This window comes from Garra rufa, chromosome 5 (assembly GCF_049309525.1).
Source record: "Garra rufa chromosome 5, GarRuf1.0, whole genome shotgun sequence".
Taxonomy (NCBI): Eukaryota; Metazoa; Chordata; class Actinopteri; order Cypriniformes; family Cyprinidae; genus Garra; species Garra rufa.
This window is the reverse complement of record NC_133365.1, coordinates 35505133-35522733: the sequence shown is the minus strand read 5'-3', so window position 1 is coordinate 35522733 and position 17601 is coordinate 35505133. Positions and strand designations below refer to the sequence as shown.

Sequence of the window (17601 nt, the reverse complement as noted above, 5' to 3'; positions counted from 1 at the left end):
TAGATACAGGACTTCTTAAATAATTTAGTCTACTTTAAGCCCAACCTTGCAAACTTGGATCCATGAACAATAAATACAATGAGCAACTGATGCATAGAACCAAGCTCCCACCCTACATTGTTTTTCTGTTTTTTTTGATAACACACTACACTCGAATATATGTTACAATATGTAACATATATTCATGCTACCTGTATATTATGTTCATATCAATCTGCAATTCCTGATTATAGTTAACAACAACCTGCATACTATGCTCCTCTATTTGTACATTCTACTTGTTAATAGCGCCTGTAAATTATGTCCACAATACTTTCAATACTTTCATCTGTATCACAATACTTTCATCTGTAAATAATTTCCATAGTTTCTCCATGTACATATCTCCCATTAGTGCACTTATAACTTATAAATTATACCTATATCCTGCACTTGCTGCTTATTGCACTCCTGGTTAGACCTAAACTGCATTTCGTTGCCTTGTACTTGTACATGTGTAATGACAATAAAGTTGAATCTAATCTAAACAATATGGAAGTCACTACTTCTGGGGGGGGGGGTTTGTGTACAATTAAACGTTCAATCTGCTACACCCTACTGCATCAAAATCTATGGCTGCTCCCGAAATTGCATACTTCCCTACTATACAGTTTGCTAAAAACATGTACAACTGCTGGGTTAAAAACAACCCAGTGCTGGGAAAAATATGGATAAAACCAACGACTGGGTTGTTTTGACTCAGAGTTTGGGTTAAATGTTTAACCCAGCTTTCTGGGTTGTTTTATTTAACTTAACTATTGCTTAAAATTACATTACTTGCTTAAAATGAACTTATTATACAATATTATAAAATTATACATGAATATATTAACAAGATTAATAAATAATAATTAAATAATAAACATTTTTAAATTGCTTATTTATAAAATTATAAATTTTTGATTATTGCTGATGCCTCTTGTATAATGTACAACGTATTTTAGGTTCATTTTAAGCAAGAAATTGTGTCATTTTAAGCAATAGTTAAAGGGGTCATCGGATGCCCATTTTCATAGTTCATAGTTCAAGTTCATATGATTCTTTAGGGTCTTAATGAAAAGTCTATAATATACTTTGGTTAAAAATTCTTAATAGTAGTGTAAAAAAAACACCCTTTTACCTTGTCAAAATCAGCTCTGTAAAAGATCAACTCATTTTATTGCATGGTCCCTTTAAATGCAATTGAGCTCTGCTCGCCCCGCCCCTCTCTGATGTGATATTTTGAGCCGTAGTGTTTACTTTAACCGGGTTTAGCCGCGAAACTTGCCAGCAAGCACATTATTATGAACAAAGATGCATAAAAACCCTTATACTCCTGCTGTGGGTGAAGCTGCATCAAGACCGATTCGCACGGACATAGACGCATATGTAGATCGGGTCTTCAGCAGCTCAGATGTCGGGAGTAAATGACGACTGCTATGTTCATTATTACATCCAACAACAGAACAACTTAATCACTCAATCTGAGACATTCTTGTCTTCTCCTGCACCAGAGTCGACACAATGGCGATTGGAGTCCAACTGTTTCAGCTCGGTGAGGGCGGGTCTAAAGTAAGGCGCTCATGTCAATCAACTATCGTGGGAGTGGCCTCTGTCAGTGTGTTGCCACACCAAGAAGAAGCTGAGAATGACCCGATTTTTAAAAAGGGGATATTACTTTTAAAGATTAAAAAATACCACTGGGTGGGTTTTTATCATTGTAGGGTGGTTGTGTACACAAACTGCCAACACACATTAATGTTCAAACAAAATATTTAGGTAAAACAAAACTACCCATATTTTACCTAGTGCTGAGTTGTATTTAACACACCATTTTTTAGAGTGTATAAGCCATAACTCATTAAGATTTTAACTTTGTTGAAAAACCAAAATGCATTTAATTTCTAAATGACCAGACAAGCACTATACTACCCACAATCGTGGAGAACCACAGAAATCGGTCTTTTCATGGGAAAGGAAATTGCAAAGGCTACTGTTCATTCCCACACACTTAATGACTTTGCACTCCTGTGCTTCTACCAGTGAGAAAGTGTTCAAGGCACTCTATTTAAGATTTTTAATGCCTCTGGAGGAAATTGGTTAAAAAATACAACCTGAACCTTAATGATTTAGATACTATGAGACAGAATAACCTATTTATTGTGAAATACTGGTGTGGACAAGGTAACCCATTGTATGTACAGGTAAGGTCACATAAAATGAACTGCATTTACTGAAGACATTTCATATCAGCATGTGGTTAAATGTTAGTGGTGTTACACTACTTGGGCATTAAAAAGGAGATCTTCATTCTCTCGTTTTTGTTCCACAGAAGAAAGAAAGAAAGAAAGAAAGTCAGTCATTCATTTGGGTGAACTATTCCCAGAGCTGGGTAGTAACCAATTACATGTAATGTGGATTACATAATCAGATTCCAAATATTAAGTACTTGTAATTAGATGAAATTACATTTTAAAATACTCGTAATCAGACTACAGTTACTTTTTATGGATTACATGATTACATATTATTTACACAATAGCAGTAAATTATTTATAATTACAGATTCTCCCTAATTACTATTTTTCACATTTTAAATTTTCCTTTTTAAAATAGTGTACCGTTTATATACATTCAGAAAGTTTTCAGGTTTTATGGACATTCACATAAAGATCAGTCATTATTCAGGTGGTGACACGGCATTTGACCACTGAGTTTACAAAAATAATTTCAGGTTTAAGAAGTGTTTCAATATTGCACCAACTACAGATACACAAACTGATTTTTACTTGAATTATCACTCTGTAGGTCATTTAACCATGTATTTATGTGTCTTTGGAAAGCTTTTGTCGCTCAAACACATTAAAATGCACAAATTCACAAACTTTTTTGTCATTTGATTCTCTTTCACCTAATATATTTATTTGAAGTTCCCCCCAGAGGTTTTAAAATAAATATTTTAATAATTATCACATTTGCAAGTTAATTTTTTAGTAAGTTTATTATTTTGATTGGTTTTTAAAGCGATTTATTTCAAAACAACATCATTTTTATTATTTAATTAATTATTTGATTTTCATTAAACTCATAAACCCCATGCAGTTCATTCACAAACACCAGTTTGTGAAACCTTGTTGTAATATCATGTTTAATGAAATTCATGTTGCTAATAACAAGGAATGGAATATATTATCTTATTCTTTGTATTTATATGTCAATATGTTTTGGTTATGTCAATATACCTAAAAGTAATCTAAAAGTAGTCTAATTATATTACCTAAAAAAGAAAACCTATGAAAGCTTTTCTTAGAATTTACAGTCATAAAATCCATCAGTATCTCTCATCTACTTTAAAAAACATATAGCTAACTGAAATCATGTGCACATTTTACGAAGACACAGATTGAGCTCTCTACTTCTTGGCTACTGATGTGATGTGATAAGAATAACGGCATCCAGATTAGGTCTAGTCTCCATGGCTGTTTCCCAGACAGCCAGCCTGCATTTGCCTTACAGTAACAGTAATGCAACGACCTAGTCCAGACAAATCATCAGTATGGTTTAAGGGGCTTGTTTCACCCTGGCTGCTCACCAGAGTCATGGTTATCAATCAGGGACAGCATTAATTATGTCTGCTACTATAGCTGCCTGCCTGTAGTCGCCACAGAGACAGACGCACCAGAGCTTTGATTTACAGTCAAAATGAGAAGAAAGAAAGGACTGTGTGCGGAGCAAACAGACCGTAACCTCACATTTGACAGCCAATCCGTCTATTAACACTGTGACATCATGCATGCAACTGATGTTCTCACTGAAGTGATGAAGTAGGAACATGACGGACTAAAACTGGCTGAGAGTGTATTAGAATACAGTAAAATATGCCTTTTTAGTCTATGGATAGGCTTAATCAATCCCACTTGTCCAATTTTTTGTCAACTAGTCATCTAGTAACTATCCAGAAGTACTACTGGGTTGAGAAAGAAATTCCTACTTTTATTCAGCAAGTATGCATTAAATTGATCAAAAGTGACATTAAATATATTTTATAATGTTACAAAAGATTTCTATTTAAAATAAATGCTGTTATTTTTAACTTTCCATTCAAAGAATCCGGTAAAATATCACAGTATATCACAGTTTCCACAAAAATATTAAGAAGTGCAACTGTTTTCGACATTGATAATAATAAGAAATGTTACTTGAGTGCCAAAGATCAAGTGATGCTAAAAACTGGAGTAATAGCTGCTGACAATTCAGCTTTGCATCACAGGAATAATTTACATTTTTAAATATTTTGAAATAGAAAATAGTTATTTTACAGAATATTTAAGAATGTTACTATTTTAACTGTATTTTTGATCAAATAAGTGTAGTTTTGGTAACAAAAATCCCTCAAATTATCATATTACATTTTCATTTCAGCATGGAAGGGAATGAAACATCAGTTGAACTTTTTTAGCTTTGATTCAAGTTAACTTTAACATATTGTACAAATTGAACATATTGTATTTTTGTCCACTTTTCAATATTCATTGTTTGAGATCAAACAGTAATTGACTTCCTGTTGAAGGTCCTTGCCAAGAAGTTCTAAAATGACAATATGCATTATTTTCTGCAGACAAGACAATGATACTGTACCACAATCCTACAGGGCTTTTTAAAACACATCTGCACATTCTGAAAGTTAGACATGATCAAAGTGGTACATGTGATCAAATAAAAGCAAGATGTGCTCCAAATTTCCAGTAAAAGTAGAACATTTTCCAAAAACTACAATTCAGAGACCTGACTATTCCCATGAACTCTTCAATGATGTAATCTAGGGCTTTAACAAACAGAAACATCTATGGCATCAGTATAATTCTAATGTATCTGTCTCAGTACTCTAAAAAGGTTACAGGTGCTGATAGCAATAGAGCTGTGACAAAATTTTATGAAGCCTAGCAATTGAAAACCAACACATTTACTGAATAAATGAACACCGGCTCATGAATGGCACATCTTATTATAAGTTGTAAAACATGTTTCAGCACTGATTACATAATGGGTTCTGCAGACTCGCTCTAATAATCCCCAGATTATCCACAATGTTCTCCAACCGCAGAGAAGACAGACGGGACAGGTGGCTGAAACAGGGCTCATGAGAAACTGTTGTAACATTAGCTCAATTAGAAAACCCTAATCAGATTCCTTGCACATATGGACGTTTTCAAGCACAAATTGTGACATGGTGGTATAAAACTGTGGAACAGATTTCTGGAAAAATGTAAAAAACCTGAATGTGGTTATATGGCTTTTCACTAAGAAATATGTTCAACAGCTGTTGACAGGACAGCCATTCTATAAGCTTTACCATCAGAGGGTACAAACTGGAAATACATTATCTGAATTTACTATAGCTTTAAATTATGTGTATCAGTTTTAGCTTTTAATACAACGTAATTGAGATGATACTTGAAGACGACAAAACAGTAATGTACAATTAGAAAATATATCAACATTTGCGTTACACCGCCACCTCAAGATAATATGGATACTACACAACACAACTGCACCAGAGCAGACATGCAAAAATTCAAAAAGTTATTAAAATGACAAGAAACTGCCATATCCCATGCAAGGACTGACTGCTTTACTATCTGTAGCTAGTATATAAGAGCATCTTTTGCAGTATACGCGTAAATGACCACAGATTAAGAAAAGACTGGTTCTTAATCACCTGGATGTTTAAGATTATTAAATATTTAAGAAAAAGTAAGCATGCTAGTTATCAGGTAAGTGCCTTTTTAATCCCATTTTTATTCTATTTATTTTATTGAACAGCCTAAACTAATTATATAATATTAAAGTGAATGCTAGCCGAATTGTTTTGTTTACACTACACGGGAGTGTCGGCAGGTGAAGTGTTTCCGCTCTGTTCTTACCTGAGTCCGGAGCTCCAGATCCTGTTTCCGAGAAGTCTGCATGGAAAGCTTTAACCAGTGCACACATTGATAAAATAAACCACATCTTTCAAAAGTAGTGTACCTCCAGTGCTGGCAACTGTTAACACTCAGATAGTAAAATAAAAATGATGAAAGTAGTAAAATTATGAAAATGCTGACATAAATTATAACCTATAAGCTTATATGTCTATAGTGCTGGAAAGTTGACAGAAGTGTTGAGCGTGATATCTGTTATCAGTCTACTTCTAGAAGTCTTGCTCTGCAATTGCACGCTTCCCAATCATCCCCGTTCAAGCCCGCCCACATTACACGAACCAGCCAATCAGATCCCAGTAAGCCTGCAGACAGGTGGAACCCTGATTCACCTTGCCACTCCTGTAGAGTTTCATGCTTTGATCAATCTGTAACATCATCTATCAAGAAGAAAATACTTTATGCTGCTGCTAATATCATATATTTTTCCCTTTAGGAAGAAAATATACAGTCAAACCACTTCATTCAGACACTTTTAACATTTCTTACATTATCAGTTTATTCGCTATAGTTTAGAAAATGGTAATAAAATATGACAGGAACTCAGTTAAACTGTGTCAGAACAAATATATCTCGATAATGTCAGATAATTTTAATAGAAAGGTATGTAATGGATTACAATCAACCAAAAATTCAGATATCTGTTTGAATTACAATATTTACACAACTATCAATACTTTGTTGACCAATTACCAAGAAATGCTTAATTTTGCGCAGTCTGTGATGTAAAAAGGTTGCATTAACAGTTAACAGAAAAACACTTAAATTGCAAAAAAAAAATGGTCAGGTCAAAGTGAATAATTTTTGGTTCCAAATTTGTATCACTGTTACTAGTCCACTGTATTAAGAATTTTTGGGTATGTCAGTTTACTTTATTTTTCTATCCTCACTTACATAAATTAACCATAATGTCCTGCACCCACTAGTAAAAAGATATATCAAAAATCATATCTGGTGTCTCTGAATAATTTTTGGTTTAACTGTATGTAGTAAAAAAATACAACACAGATCTCTATTATTTGAGTTCATTTTTTAATTCAAGGACTTCGTTTCATACAAAAATGTTGTAGTAGAAACAACTGCAGATTTCAAAGTCTGGCCATGGAACAGAAATCAGGCAACAAACAAGTCAACAGCAGAAATCAAATAAAGGATGTGGCAGCTCTTATGCATGGACTGAGCTGTCAACATATCAATACTGTTTCCTTTATTTATAAATGCTTCAACAACTCTTTTTTTTTATTTCAACAAATCCCCTAATTCATATCAAAGGTCATTTAAAAAATCAAACCAAAAAAGAATACATTGTATCAAAAAGTACGAAGATAAACCATGGGTATTTCAACATGCGCATACATTTTAAGACCATGCAAACATTAATCTTTCCGGAAACAGCCACAGTTAAGCTTGGTTGATGTACAGGGGAAAAGAGCATTTCAGATTTTGGCAATAAATTATGAAAGGTTTGGTAGATGAATATGATGTTTTCCCAAATCATAGAGAAGCTGAAGAAATGGGTTTATCGATAGAACCACAGTTTTGATCCACTATGGCAACATGCCGAAGGACATCAATAGATGTGCTGGGAGTGCAAAGACTTGTTCCATAGTTACACGTGAACAATGCAACAACTCATAACAATATCAGCAAAATGTCAGCACATCCTAAACCTCAGTCTCACAAAGCATGTAGAAAAATAGCAGTTGTTCAGACTGTAGATTTGAAACAACATTTTTCTTTTTTCCCCTGACAAACTGGACATGTCTGATGCATGCACATACAGAAACTTGCAATGTTTTTTTTTATATATATATATATTTTTTTTTTTTTTGCTGATTTCTGCTTTTTAATCATTGTGCCTTTATGCATTCTAAAATATACTTTTTCATACATTTTTTATTTTTTTATTAAAAAACAAAACAAAAAGATTTGGTCACTATCATGCTAAAGCCTGAATCTGGATTTCCCAGCAGGTAAAGCTACAAAATGAATGAAGTATATTTTTCAAAGTGTCATCTCGTTGCATAGCCCTACATAAAGAAAATAAATGTTTTTAAAAAAAAATGAAAAGGAAAGAACATTCACTGTCAGCAAAGTCCTGACACATCACCTGATTAGCCAAACAATTCTCCAAGCATCTAATGCATTCCGATCCATACAGTGTCCCAATACAGAGGTTTTTTTTCTGTTCTTTCAGACCGCCTCACCATCTGAATTCAGGTGGCTAAATATTCCTCTCATGTTACCAGCGTGATAAAAAGGAGCCGGCCATATTTCTATACGGTCAGCAGCTGGGGAACGGCGGCAGAATGAAAGCTGTGAGTGTGTATGTGTGTCTGGGGGTGCTTGGAGGAGTGCCATGAGGGGGAAAGTTTAACCTTAACACAGATCGGCCTACTGTACCGGTGCCAGGACCCTGACTCGACGCAATACAACACGCGCTCACATCAGGAAACCTGCTACACGAGCAAAGCGCACTCCTTTGTGACAGTTCCTCAGTTCTCAGTCCTTGCATCTAACCTCAAAAGATCAAACAGAGAAGGCAAATAGCAATGCAGTCTGAGCATCTTCATCAGGACAGGAAATATACACCGTAAATATTGGTTTCTTAACCATGGTCAATCAAAAATTGAAGACTTTTTTTTTAACATGCAATTTTATAACTGTGGTTATAAAGTCCCAGTCAGGACAAATACACACCTACTGCAGTTTTTTCTTTTTTTTTTTCTTTTTTTTTTTTTGAATAGGTACGCCATACTAATATATGCTTTTGGTGATGGAATTTTTCAATATTCCATTCAGTACTAAAATTGTACAAAAAAGGAGACAAGAATTTAAAAAACAAAACAATCATACTGTCATTTCCATTCAAAAACCTAACGTGAATTCAAAGGTACTGTATCTTCTGAATTAAGGCCTGCGATCGTAACACCTTGTAGTTCCATTTAACCCTTAGAGCTTGTTCAGTTTACTCTCTCAAGTGTGGATGCACTAAAAAAGGCTGAGGTTGCATCACTACTACAATATATTCAAAAGGTTAGGCACTTTGTAAATAACATCTGGAGCAGTCAAGAAGAATCGGTAGACCTGACAGTATGGTGAAGCCGTAAGCGATTTACGTAAAACCGTTCGTCTTTACAATACAAAAAGCACATAATGAATAGATAAAATATCTACAATTCGATATAAAACAAAGTACATTATGGTTGTCAAAGGTTTCACACATAGTGACATGTGCGAGGAATGGTCATCAGCAGCATAATGAACGATCTGCTTTCGCAAGTGTGAAATAACATGTAATTCTTTTAGATGGAGATAGGGGGCACCGCTCTTGTGCGTTTCACCAAATAAAACAACGTTTCTTGCATTTCCAGCCACTTCTGTAAAGTTTTCTCTCCATAAAAGGTACATCTATAATGCCAAGATAACATTTTCATGGGAATATTTGCATTCAGGGTGCGTCTCAGAGGCTGGCTTTGAGGGAAACTGGCCAGACGCCCATTGTGGTCTACATTTGAAGCGGTGGGTCACTCTTTTCCCAGGTTACACAAGAACATTTTGGCATCTGCTGCCCTTAAAAAGGCAAAGATTAAGAGAAAGCCCATGTGTTCGCACATAAACTGTCCATCTTGTGTTTTTAAACCATCTAGCCTGACTGAAATACATCAAAGTCAAAGTAGGTTTGAGCCTTCTCACATCTGCTGCTTTGTAAGCGTACATGTATGTTTCATCCTTTGGACATTGAAAAACAAATACATGTATTACTGCATTTAACACCACCCGCAAAATAAGAGATGATAAAACTCATCATGATTCGAAAACAAAACATTATCTGTGTGTATGTGCGTAAATTAAAGCCATGCTAGCACCAGTCGTCCACCTCTGCCTCTGGGTAGTACTGCCGTGGCCGTCCTCTACTGGCGCCGGGGCCCGTGGTGAAGTGGTATCCGTTGGGAACCCCGCGGAACTGCTGTTGGGGAGGTGGGGGAATCGCCACGATCGGCATCCCTACAGTCCGGGCAGAGCGGCCCGTCTGAGGGCTCGGATCCTCTTGGAAGACAGCGTAGGCTTCGGGCTGGAGGCCGGCAGGGTGGTCCGGGGGCCCCAGGAAGGGTTCTGAGTTAATGCGACTGACGGGGGCCGGCGAGCTGGAGATGGAGCCGCTGTGTAAGAGGGCGTTGTGCTCGGACAGACCGCGGCTCAGCCTGCCGGGACTCGGGGGAAGCAAGCCTGCCTGTGTGCCCAGAAATTGCACAGGGGAGGAGTTGGCAGTCCTGTAGGCCACGGAGGGACGAGGAGTAAGAGGGGTCTGGGGCAGTTGTCTGCGCCCACGGCTTGGAGTGCTCGCCCCTGAGGTCAACAACACCGGGCTCCCCTTAGCCCACCCACTGCCCTAGATGAAAATTAAACAAGCAAATCAAAACAATAAAATGATGAGGGGGGAATGCCCATGAGGTTAGACAGGGACCAGGGGCCAAAGAAGGAAGTAAGGAAGGAAGGAAAGAGGGAAAGGAGGAAAGGTAACACATTGGACAAGACAGTAGAAGAACATGGAAGACGAACAGGACAAAAATGAAAGGAGAGAGTGAAGATGACAGTGAAGACGAAGAAAGAAAAGACAGACAAATGCACAGAGAAATGGTGTGGAAGAAGAGCGGAAAGAGAAGTGAAAGCCTATGAGTGGTTGCACTACAGTTGCAGAGAAGAGAAACTTTTTCATTTATGTTTATATCACAAAATGTAAAACACTTTGAAAAAAATACTATAATATCTGAATATCTTCATGGCTCAAGAAGGAATGGGCAGCACTTTATAGCACTTTATTTTTTCTAACACACTGTGTGACTGGTGCCCTGAGAGCTTTAAAATCTAACAGCAACATGTTTAGAGGAGTCTAACTGTACTATAGCTACATTCTCTGTAACGGCAAAACTGACTAAACAGCTGAAATTCCTAAAATGCAACTAATATGATTCTAAACATTAATTTCAGACCAATTATGTGTCATTAGACAAGAAAAACAATGCTATTTTTCATTAAAAAGGTGTAAAAGCTAATTGACTTTAAGAGATAGTTCTCACAAAAATTTTAATTCTGTCATGAATTACTCACCCTAATGTCGTTCCAAACCCGTAAGATGTTTGTTCATCTTAGGAACACAAGTTAAGATATTTTTGATTAATTCTGAGCTTTCAGACACTCCATAGACATTGGACAGGTTTCATCAAAAATATCTTATAGAAGTTTACTTCCAGAACAAAAATTTACTGAAAATTTACTCACCCCCTTGTCATCCAAGATGTTCATGTCTTTCTTTCTTCTGTCGTAAAGAAATTATGTTTTTTGAGGAAAACATTTCAGGATATCTCTATATATAGTGGACTTCTATGGTGCCCTTGAGTTTGAACTTCCAAAATGCAGTTAAAATGCAGCTTCAAAGGGCTCTAAACGATCCCAGTCGAGGAAGAAGGGTCTTATCTAGTGAAACGATTGGTTCTTTACTAAAAAAAAAAAAAAAACAGTTTATACACTTTTTAACCTTAAATGTCCATCTTGTTTAGCTTTGTGTGAACTCTGTGTATTCCAGTTCAAGAATACACAGTTAGGGTATGTCTAAAACTCACAGAAGTACCAACCCAGTGTTTACAAAGTGAACGTGCAAAGAAGATCAAACGCCCTTTACAAAAAAAAAGGTAAAACAGTAGGATGATTTTGAAGTTGGATAAAAATAAGAGATGGTAATTTTTACCCTAACTGTCATAACCCGGATTCACATTTTATTTTATTTTTGTTTCGCTAGAACACTGAATTTAAACTGCATTTTGGAAGTTGAAACTCAGGTGCACTATAGAAGTCCACTATATGGAGAGGAATCCTGAAATTTTTTCCTAAAATGCATAATTTCTTTACGACTGAAGACAGAAAGACATGAACATCTTGAATGACAAGGAGCTGAGTATATTTTCTGTAAATTTTTGTTCTGGAAGTGAACTTCTCCTTTAATTTTTTTTCTTACAGGTTTGGAACGACATAAGGATGCAAAATTTATGACAGAATTTTCATTTTTGGGTGAACTATCCCTTTAAAATCCCTATTTAATGACAGACTAGTTCTTTTATTAGTCCAGTACTCAATGTTTTTGATATAAGAGTGGGCGTGGCTATTTTTACCACTTACAGTTATTTTAGTTGTACAAAACAGGATTTGTCAAATTATTCTGATTTACAATTGTAATCGCAAAAACACTGGTTTATAGCGCAAATACTTTGTTATTTTTCTAGTTATTTATCTATAGCGGCTACTGATTTAGTATTCTTCTGTGTTGAAAAATAAAGCGGATAACCTAAAGGAATATCTCTAGAATATCTAAAAACAATAAACATTTTTACAAATAATGCAATTACAATGGAATGAAAATTAATAATAATATAAAATATATTATTTTACTATTATATAATATAACCAGTTGTGATCATATTATTAGAAATATGATGGAAAGACTTCACTGCTACCACAGTTTACTTTGAAAAATAAGTTGAATATATAACTGAAATATGTAGACAATAGAGTTCATTTAGTTACAAAGAATTAATCCAGTAACTGACAAGATCTTCTACTTTTTGGATGATTTTCTAGTTACTGCCAGAATTTCTGTGAGTGGAACTTTACTCCAGTCCTTGGGAAAAGATTATGCCACCTTCCTTTCTAGTATCCTTTAACACATCATGTGAAGGATAACAGGTTATATGTGACCCTGGACCACAAAACCAGTCTTAAGTAGCACAGGTATATTTGTAGCAATGGCCAAAAATACATTGTAAGGTCAAAATGATCTTTAGGGTCAAAATTTTTCTTTTATGCCAAAAATCATTAGGATATTAAGTAAGGATCACGTTGCACGAAGATATTTTGTAAATTTCCTACCGTAACTTGTGTTAACTCAGAACATTATCTTCATTACTGTATAATTACTGTAAAATCGTGGCACTTACCACAGGTTTCTACCTTCATAATTATTACATTTTTACCTTGTTCTTAAACTCAACAGATCCTTTTACTTATTCCCTGATCATTATCCAGTCTCTAACCTCTGATTTAGCCTTTCATTTTAACACATGTCCCTGTCCTGTCTTGACACCCGCTTCCCACCTGCTTGTTGAGACTGGCCTCCTGGGCCTCGCTGGGCGAGGTGGCACAGCTTGTCATGGCAGACTTGCTGGGACAGTGTTCCCGACTGCCATAGCGATCGCATGAGTAATACCGCTGCTTCTCCGCCGAAGACGAATGATGCTTCCTCTCATGGGAACGACCTCGGTCATGGGCCCTCTCCTCTACAGGATCAGCTGCTGTGCCTGAGAACCGACCAAAAACAAGAGGGAAAGAATGACAAACCATTAAAACATGCACTGCTTTTTTAAATCAGTACTTTTATTTAGACTACAATAAAAGCAGATAAAAACACTTGCAAAGTTTTTTCATTATGACTTTTTTGTTGTTTTAACCACAAAATTCACTTCATGCTTAATACATTTTTTGCCAAATGAGGTAATAAAAAAACTAGATATATTAAGATATATGAAAATAAGTCTTAATACCATATTTTCTTGCTTTATTTGTTTGATATTTTGATATTTATATTATTTTACTGAGAAACAAGTTATTAAAATCATGATATCTTGCATTTTCCTGAAGTTGATTTATTACTTTTTTATTGTTATTTTAACCATAAAATAAGAAGAAAATGTAGTGTGGAAATTAAAAAAATGGCTTGTAGTGTGGAAAGTAAAATAAATGCAATATCTCCTCATATTTTCTAATAAAAAACAGTGAGAAATGTCCCTTTTAACAATTGAACAGTTGAAAAGAAAAGTTATTTTAAACTAAAGTACAATTTGTTTTCTTTCTTTTTTTTTTCAGAAAATTGAAGGAAAAATAAAACATAACAACAGGATTTCTTGAGCTATTGAGCCCTGCTGTGGCAGATCCACATCTCCCAGTCTCCCTCTCTTCTGGATTTTCACATTCTTCAACAGTCTCCAGTCAAAACCCTGCCAGCCTGAATTTTTCTTCCCTGTTCTCAATTGGCCTGCTGAGAGGTAACCATAAATTATCAGGTCATGGGTCTGCGTGTCTGTCAGTCCCTTTTATCTGGCTAATAGAGGCCAGCTGCGGCCGGACGCTCTCACACCAGGCCCTGCTTCTGCACTTCACTGATCCACAACACGAGCGAATCCCGTCTGGGTTTAGGATCAGTTCAACCAATGCAACCAAAAATCTCCAGAGAGATCTGCATATAAAAACATTGTGCTTCTTGGTTTCATACAGCTAGCTTTGAGTTGGATTTTACAGGGTTCTCATTAAAGTGTATTGACCTGTAGCTTTGTGTTGGCCAGTGGGCGACCTGTCCAGAGATCTCTGTTTCTTGTCTCTCTCTCTACGATGATGGCATCTGTGATGATGGTGATGGTGATGATGTCGCTCTTGAACAGGTTTCGCCAAAGTGTAGTCATTCAGATTCACCTCCTGAGGGCGCTGTGATGCAAAAGTGGACGCGGAGCGTCTCATGGGGGAATCGGGAATGGTCTGAGGAAGAAAACAAGGTAGTGATTACATGAAGTCAGTTGAATGTTTGTGGACATTGTTATCTTGGAATATTACAAGGAATGCTGTACTGAAATTGCCTATAATAACATTGTCCTGTACGCTAAACCTCCATACAAGGATAAACTCCAAACCGCAGTAACAATCCAAGGGATCATTATGATATCAAAGTATCAGAGGCAATGTAACATCTGTAGCAGCTGAGTAAATCCCGTTTGAGGAAACACTCGTTTTGGGCTTAGACCCTCAATTTATGCTCCCATCCACAGGTGCATTTTAATGGTGTGCCTCTTAATGATGGTGTGTCTGAAATGATCAAAGGTCACTGGCTCTAGAGTAACAGTTCTAGACTTCCTTTGATTTCATGTTTTACAGGCTGCTAATCCACAGATTCCTACTGACACTGAGGACAAACAGACTTGAGACTTATTGTAACCAACAACATAACAAAGTTTAGCTCATTGGTTCTCAACATTGTCAACTCCAAGGCTTGTTTTGTATTACTGCAAAACATTTCAAATCATTTTGAGAGCCCCTTTGAAGTTTGATGAAGCCCCCTGGTTAAAGGATTAGTTCACTTCCAGAATAAAAATTTCCTGATAATTTACTCACTCCCATGTCATTTGAGATGTTCATGTCTTTCTCTTTCAGTCGCAATGAAATTATGTTTTTTGAGGAAATCATTCCAGGATTTTTCTCCATACAGTGGACTTCTATGAGTCCCAACGGATTGAACTTCCAAATTGCAGTTTTAATGCAGCTTTAAAGGGCTCTACATGATACCAGCTAAGGAATAAGGGTCTTATCTAGCGAAACAAATGGTCATTTTCTTTAAAAAATTAAATTGTATATACTTTTTAACCACAAATGCTCATCTTGCACCGGGTCTGCGATTTAGTGTGTTTTTGCTTAAAACAAGCAAAATAATCTGAGAAAATTCATCTTGTTTTCTGTATGAAATAAGATTTTTTTTTCTTACCCCATTGGCAAAAACTCTGAAAACATTTGTTTTTTTAACTTGTCTAGAAATGTTTTGCTATTTTGGCTGGAAACGAGACAAAAAATTAGTTTTTTCATCTGTGTACTTTGGTTACTTCGGTAGGGTAAGACAAAAAACTTCACTCTCATTTTCTCCTCCAACTTCAAAATTGTCTGAGATCGTAGTTTAACTTTATTTTGTAAAGGGCGTTTGACTTTCTTCGCAAGTTTGCTTTGTAGACACTGAGTTGGTACCTCCGCCAACGTCATGCATACCTGATTATGTAATGCACTAGGTCGAACTAGTACAAGATGAGCATTTGTGGTTAAAAAGTACATACATTTATATTTTTCTTAGAAAATGAGCAATAGTTTCACTAGATAAGACCTTTATTCCTTGGCTGGGATCATGTAGAGCACCCATTGAATACATTGAAACCGTTGGGAACCATACAAATCCACTATATGGAGAAAAATCCTGGAATGTTTTCCTTAAAAAAAACTTAACTTCTTTGCGACTACAGAAAGACATGAACATCTTGGATGACATGGGGGTGAGTAAATTATCAGGAATTTTTTATTCTGAAAGTGAACTAGTAAGAACCACTGATGTAGATATGTCAAGCCTAGAATATATTCTTAGAAAACTGAAAAAAAAGTTACATACTTCCAGTAAAGTCCCAGGAGAATGACGGGAATGACTCCTCTGATGAAGCACGTCAGAGGACAGAATGGAAGTGAAGGGCACGAAGGACGTGGAGAGAGGTAAAAAGCATTTTTCATGAAAATGTAAGGAAACACATTAAAAGTCAACATGCATGATAGTATTTTTGCAGTTTAATATAGCGGTACAGACATACTTCACCTGTAACACTGCAAACTCACATATGCAAAAAAAGACAAAGCCAAATAATAGTTCTGAACACTCAAAAATAGGTTGTATTTTTTCATGAACTTATTTTATTTGTCGTCTGTTGCTGTGAAGCAACTTAAGCTTCCCTTTGGGAATCTAGATCATCATTTATCATCCATCCTCCTTCTATCCATCCATGACAGACACAAGTCATTCCCTAAGGCATACTTGTCAATCATAATGTCTTTGCAGATCTTCTACGTATCATAGTTTTGCAGAGTTTCTGGGTTGTGGTTTAAAAAAATCAGCATTTGAGGCTGTGGCTCTTTTTTCGTCCATCAAGCAGAAGGACTGGAGATGGCCAGGAGCCAGTGGTGAAAGGATTTCCCCCGCAGAAATCAGAGGGATTTAGTCATATTAGCAGGTGCTGAAACGTTACATTCAGCATCTAATGTCTCTTATCGGTTAGTCCAGCACTTTAAAGAGATTTGGTTTTGGATGGGAATCAAATTTGGGAGTGAAACAGAGGCACTCAGTGAGCCTGAGCAGCCCATTAGCACTAGAGAGGTGTGGGATAGGTGTGATTTGATAGGAGGAATATCCTGATGAGTCTTAATGGACAGATAGTCTTCTGCAGAGTCCAAATGGAATGTGAATTTCACACTCAGATGATTCTAGATTTATTTTTCCAATGATTCTGTCATTCTCACATACTATAACGTTAGGCAAACTAAATGTTGAGATCCCAAAAACAACAAAAACCATTAGTAAAATGTATTAGCCTTTTAGCCAGTTCTGTGTGAATTACATTTAAAATAAAAGCTGAAGAGTGCAATCCAGTATTCAAACCAATATGGATTTTTAAATCCATCTCAAAGTAACCATAAAGTAATCTCAACCGATTTCTTGAGAGTCTACTTATTGAGATCGTGAGCTTCAGTTCACTTCCTCTTAGCCAGCACAAGCTGAAAACTGATCCAGGGTGTAGATCTGGCAACCTACCAAAGACTAACAGTATTATGTTTTACTTCCCCTGTGCCCTGAAATAGGACAAATGTCCTATTTTCATTAGACTTGACATGCAAAAACAATGCAACAGTATATCAACATGTACAATGTTTACATATTCAACTATTCACCTTATTTTTAATATAATAGTGTGTGCGGCCATTT

General features: G+C 36.1%; 1 protein-coding gene across 1 annotated transcript in view; it reads right to left on the bottom strand.

The window, feature by feature from the left end:
• Positions 1 to 7029: 7029 nt before the first annotated feature.
• cacna1ba (calcium channel, voltage-dependent, N type, alpha 1B subunit, a) overlaps positions 7030 to 17601 on the bottom strand; it is a 210553-nt gene continuing 199981 nt past the window's right edge. The window contains exons 49-52 of the mRNA XM_073839905.1: positions 16243 to 16281; positions 14369 to 14579; positions 13146 to 13348; positions 7030 to 10389 (exon numbers count right to left, since the gene is read on the bottom strand). Of these exons, the coding sequence (XP_073696006.1) occupies positions 9859 to 10389; positions 13146 to 13348; positions 14369 to 14579; positions 16243 to 16281 (984 nt within the window). The 3' untranslated portion in view covers positions 7030 to 9858. The remainder of the gene's footprint in view (positions 10390 to 13145; positions 13349 to 14368; positions 14580 to 16242; positions 16282 to 17601) is intronic.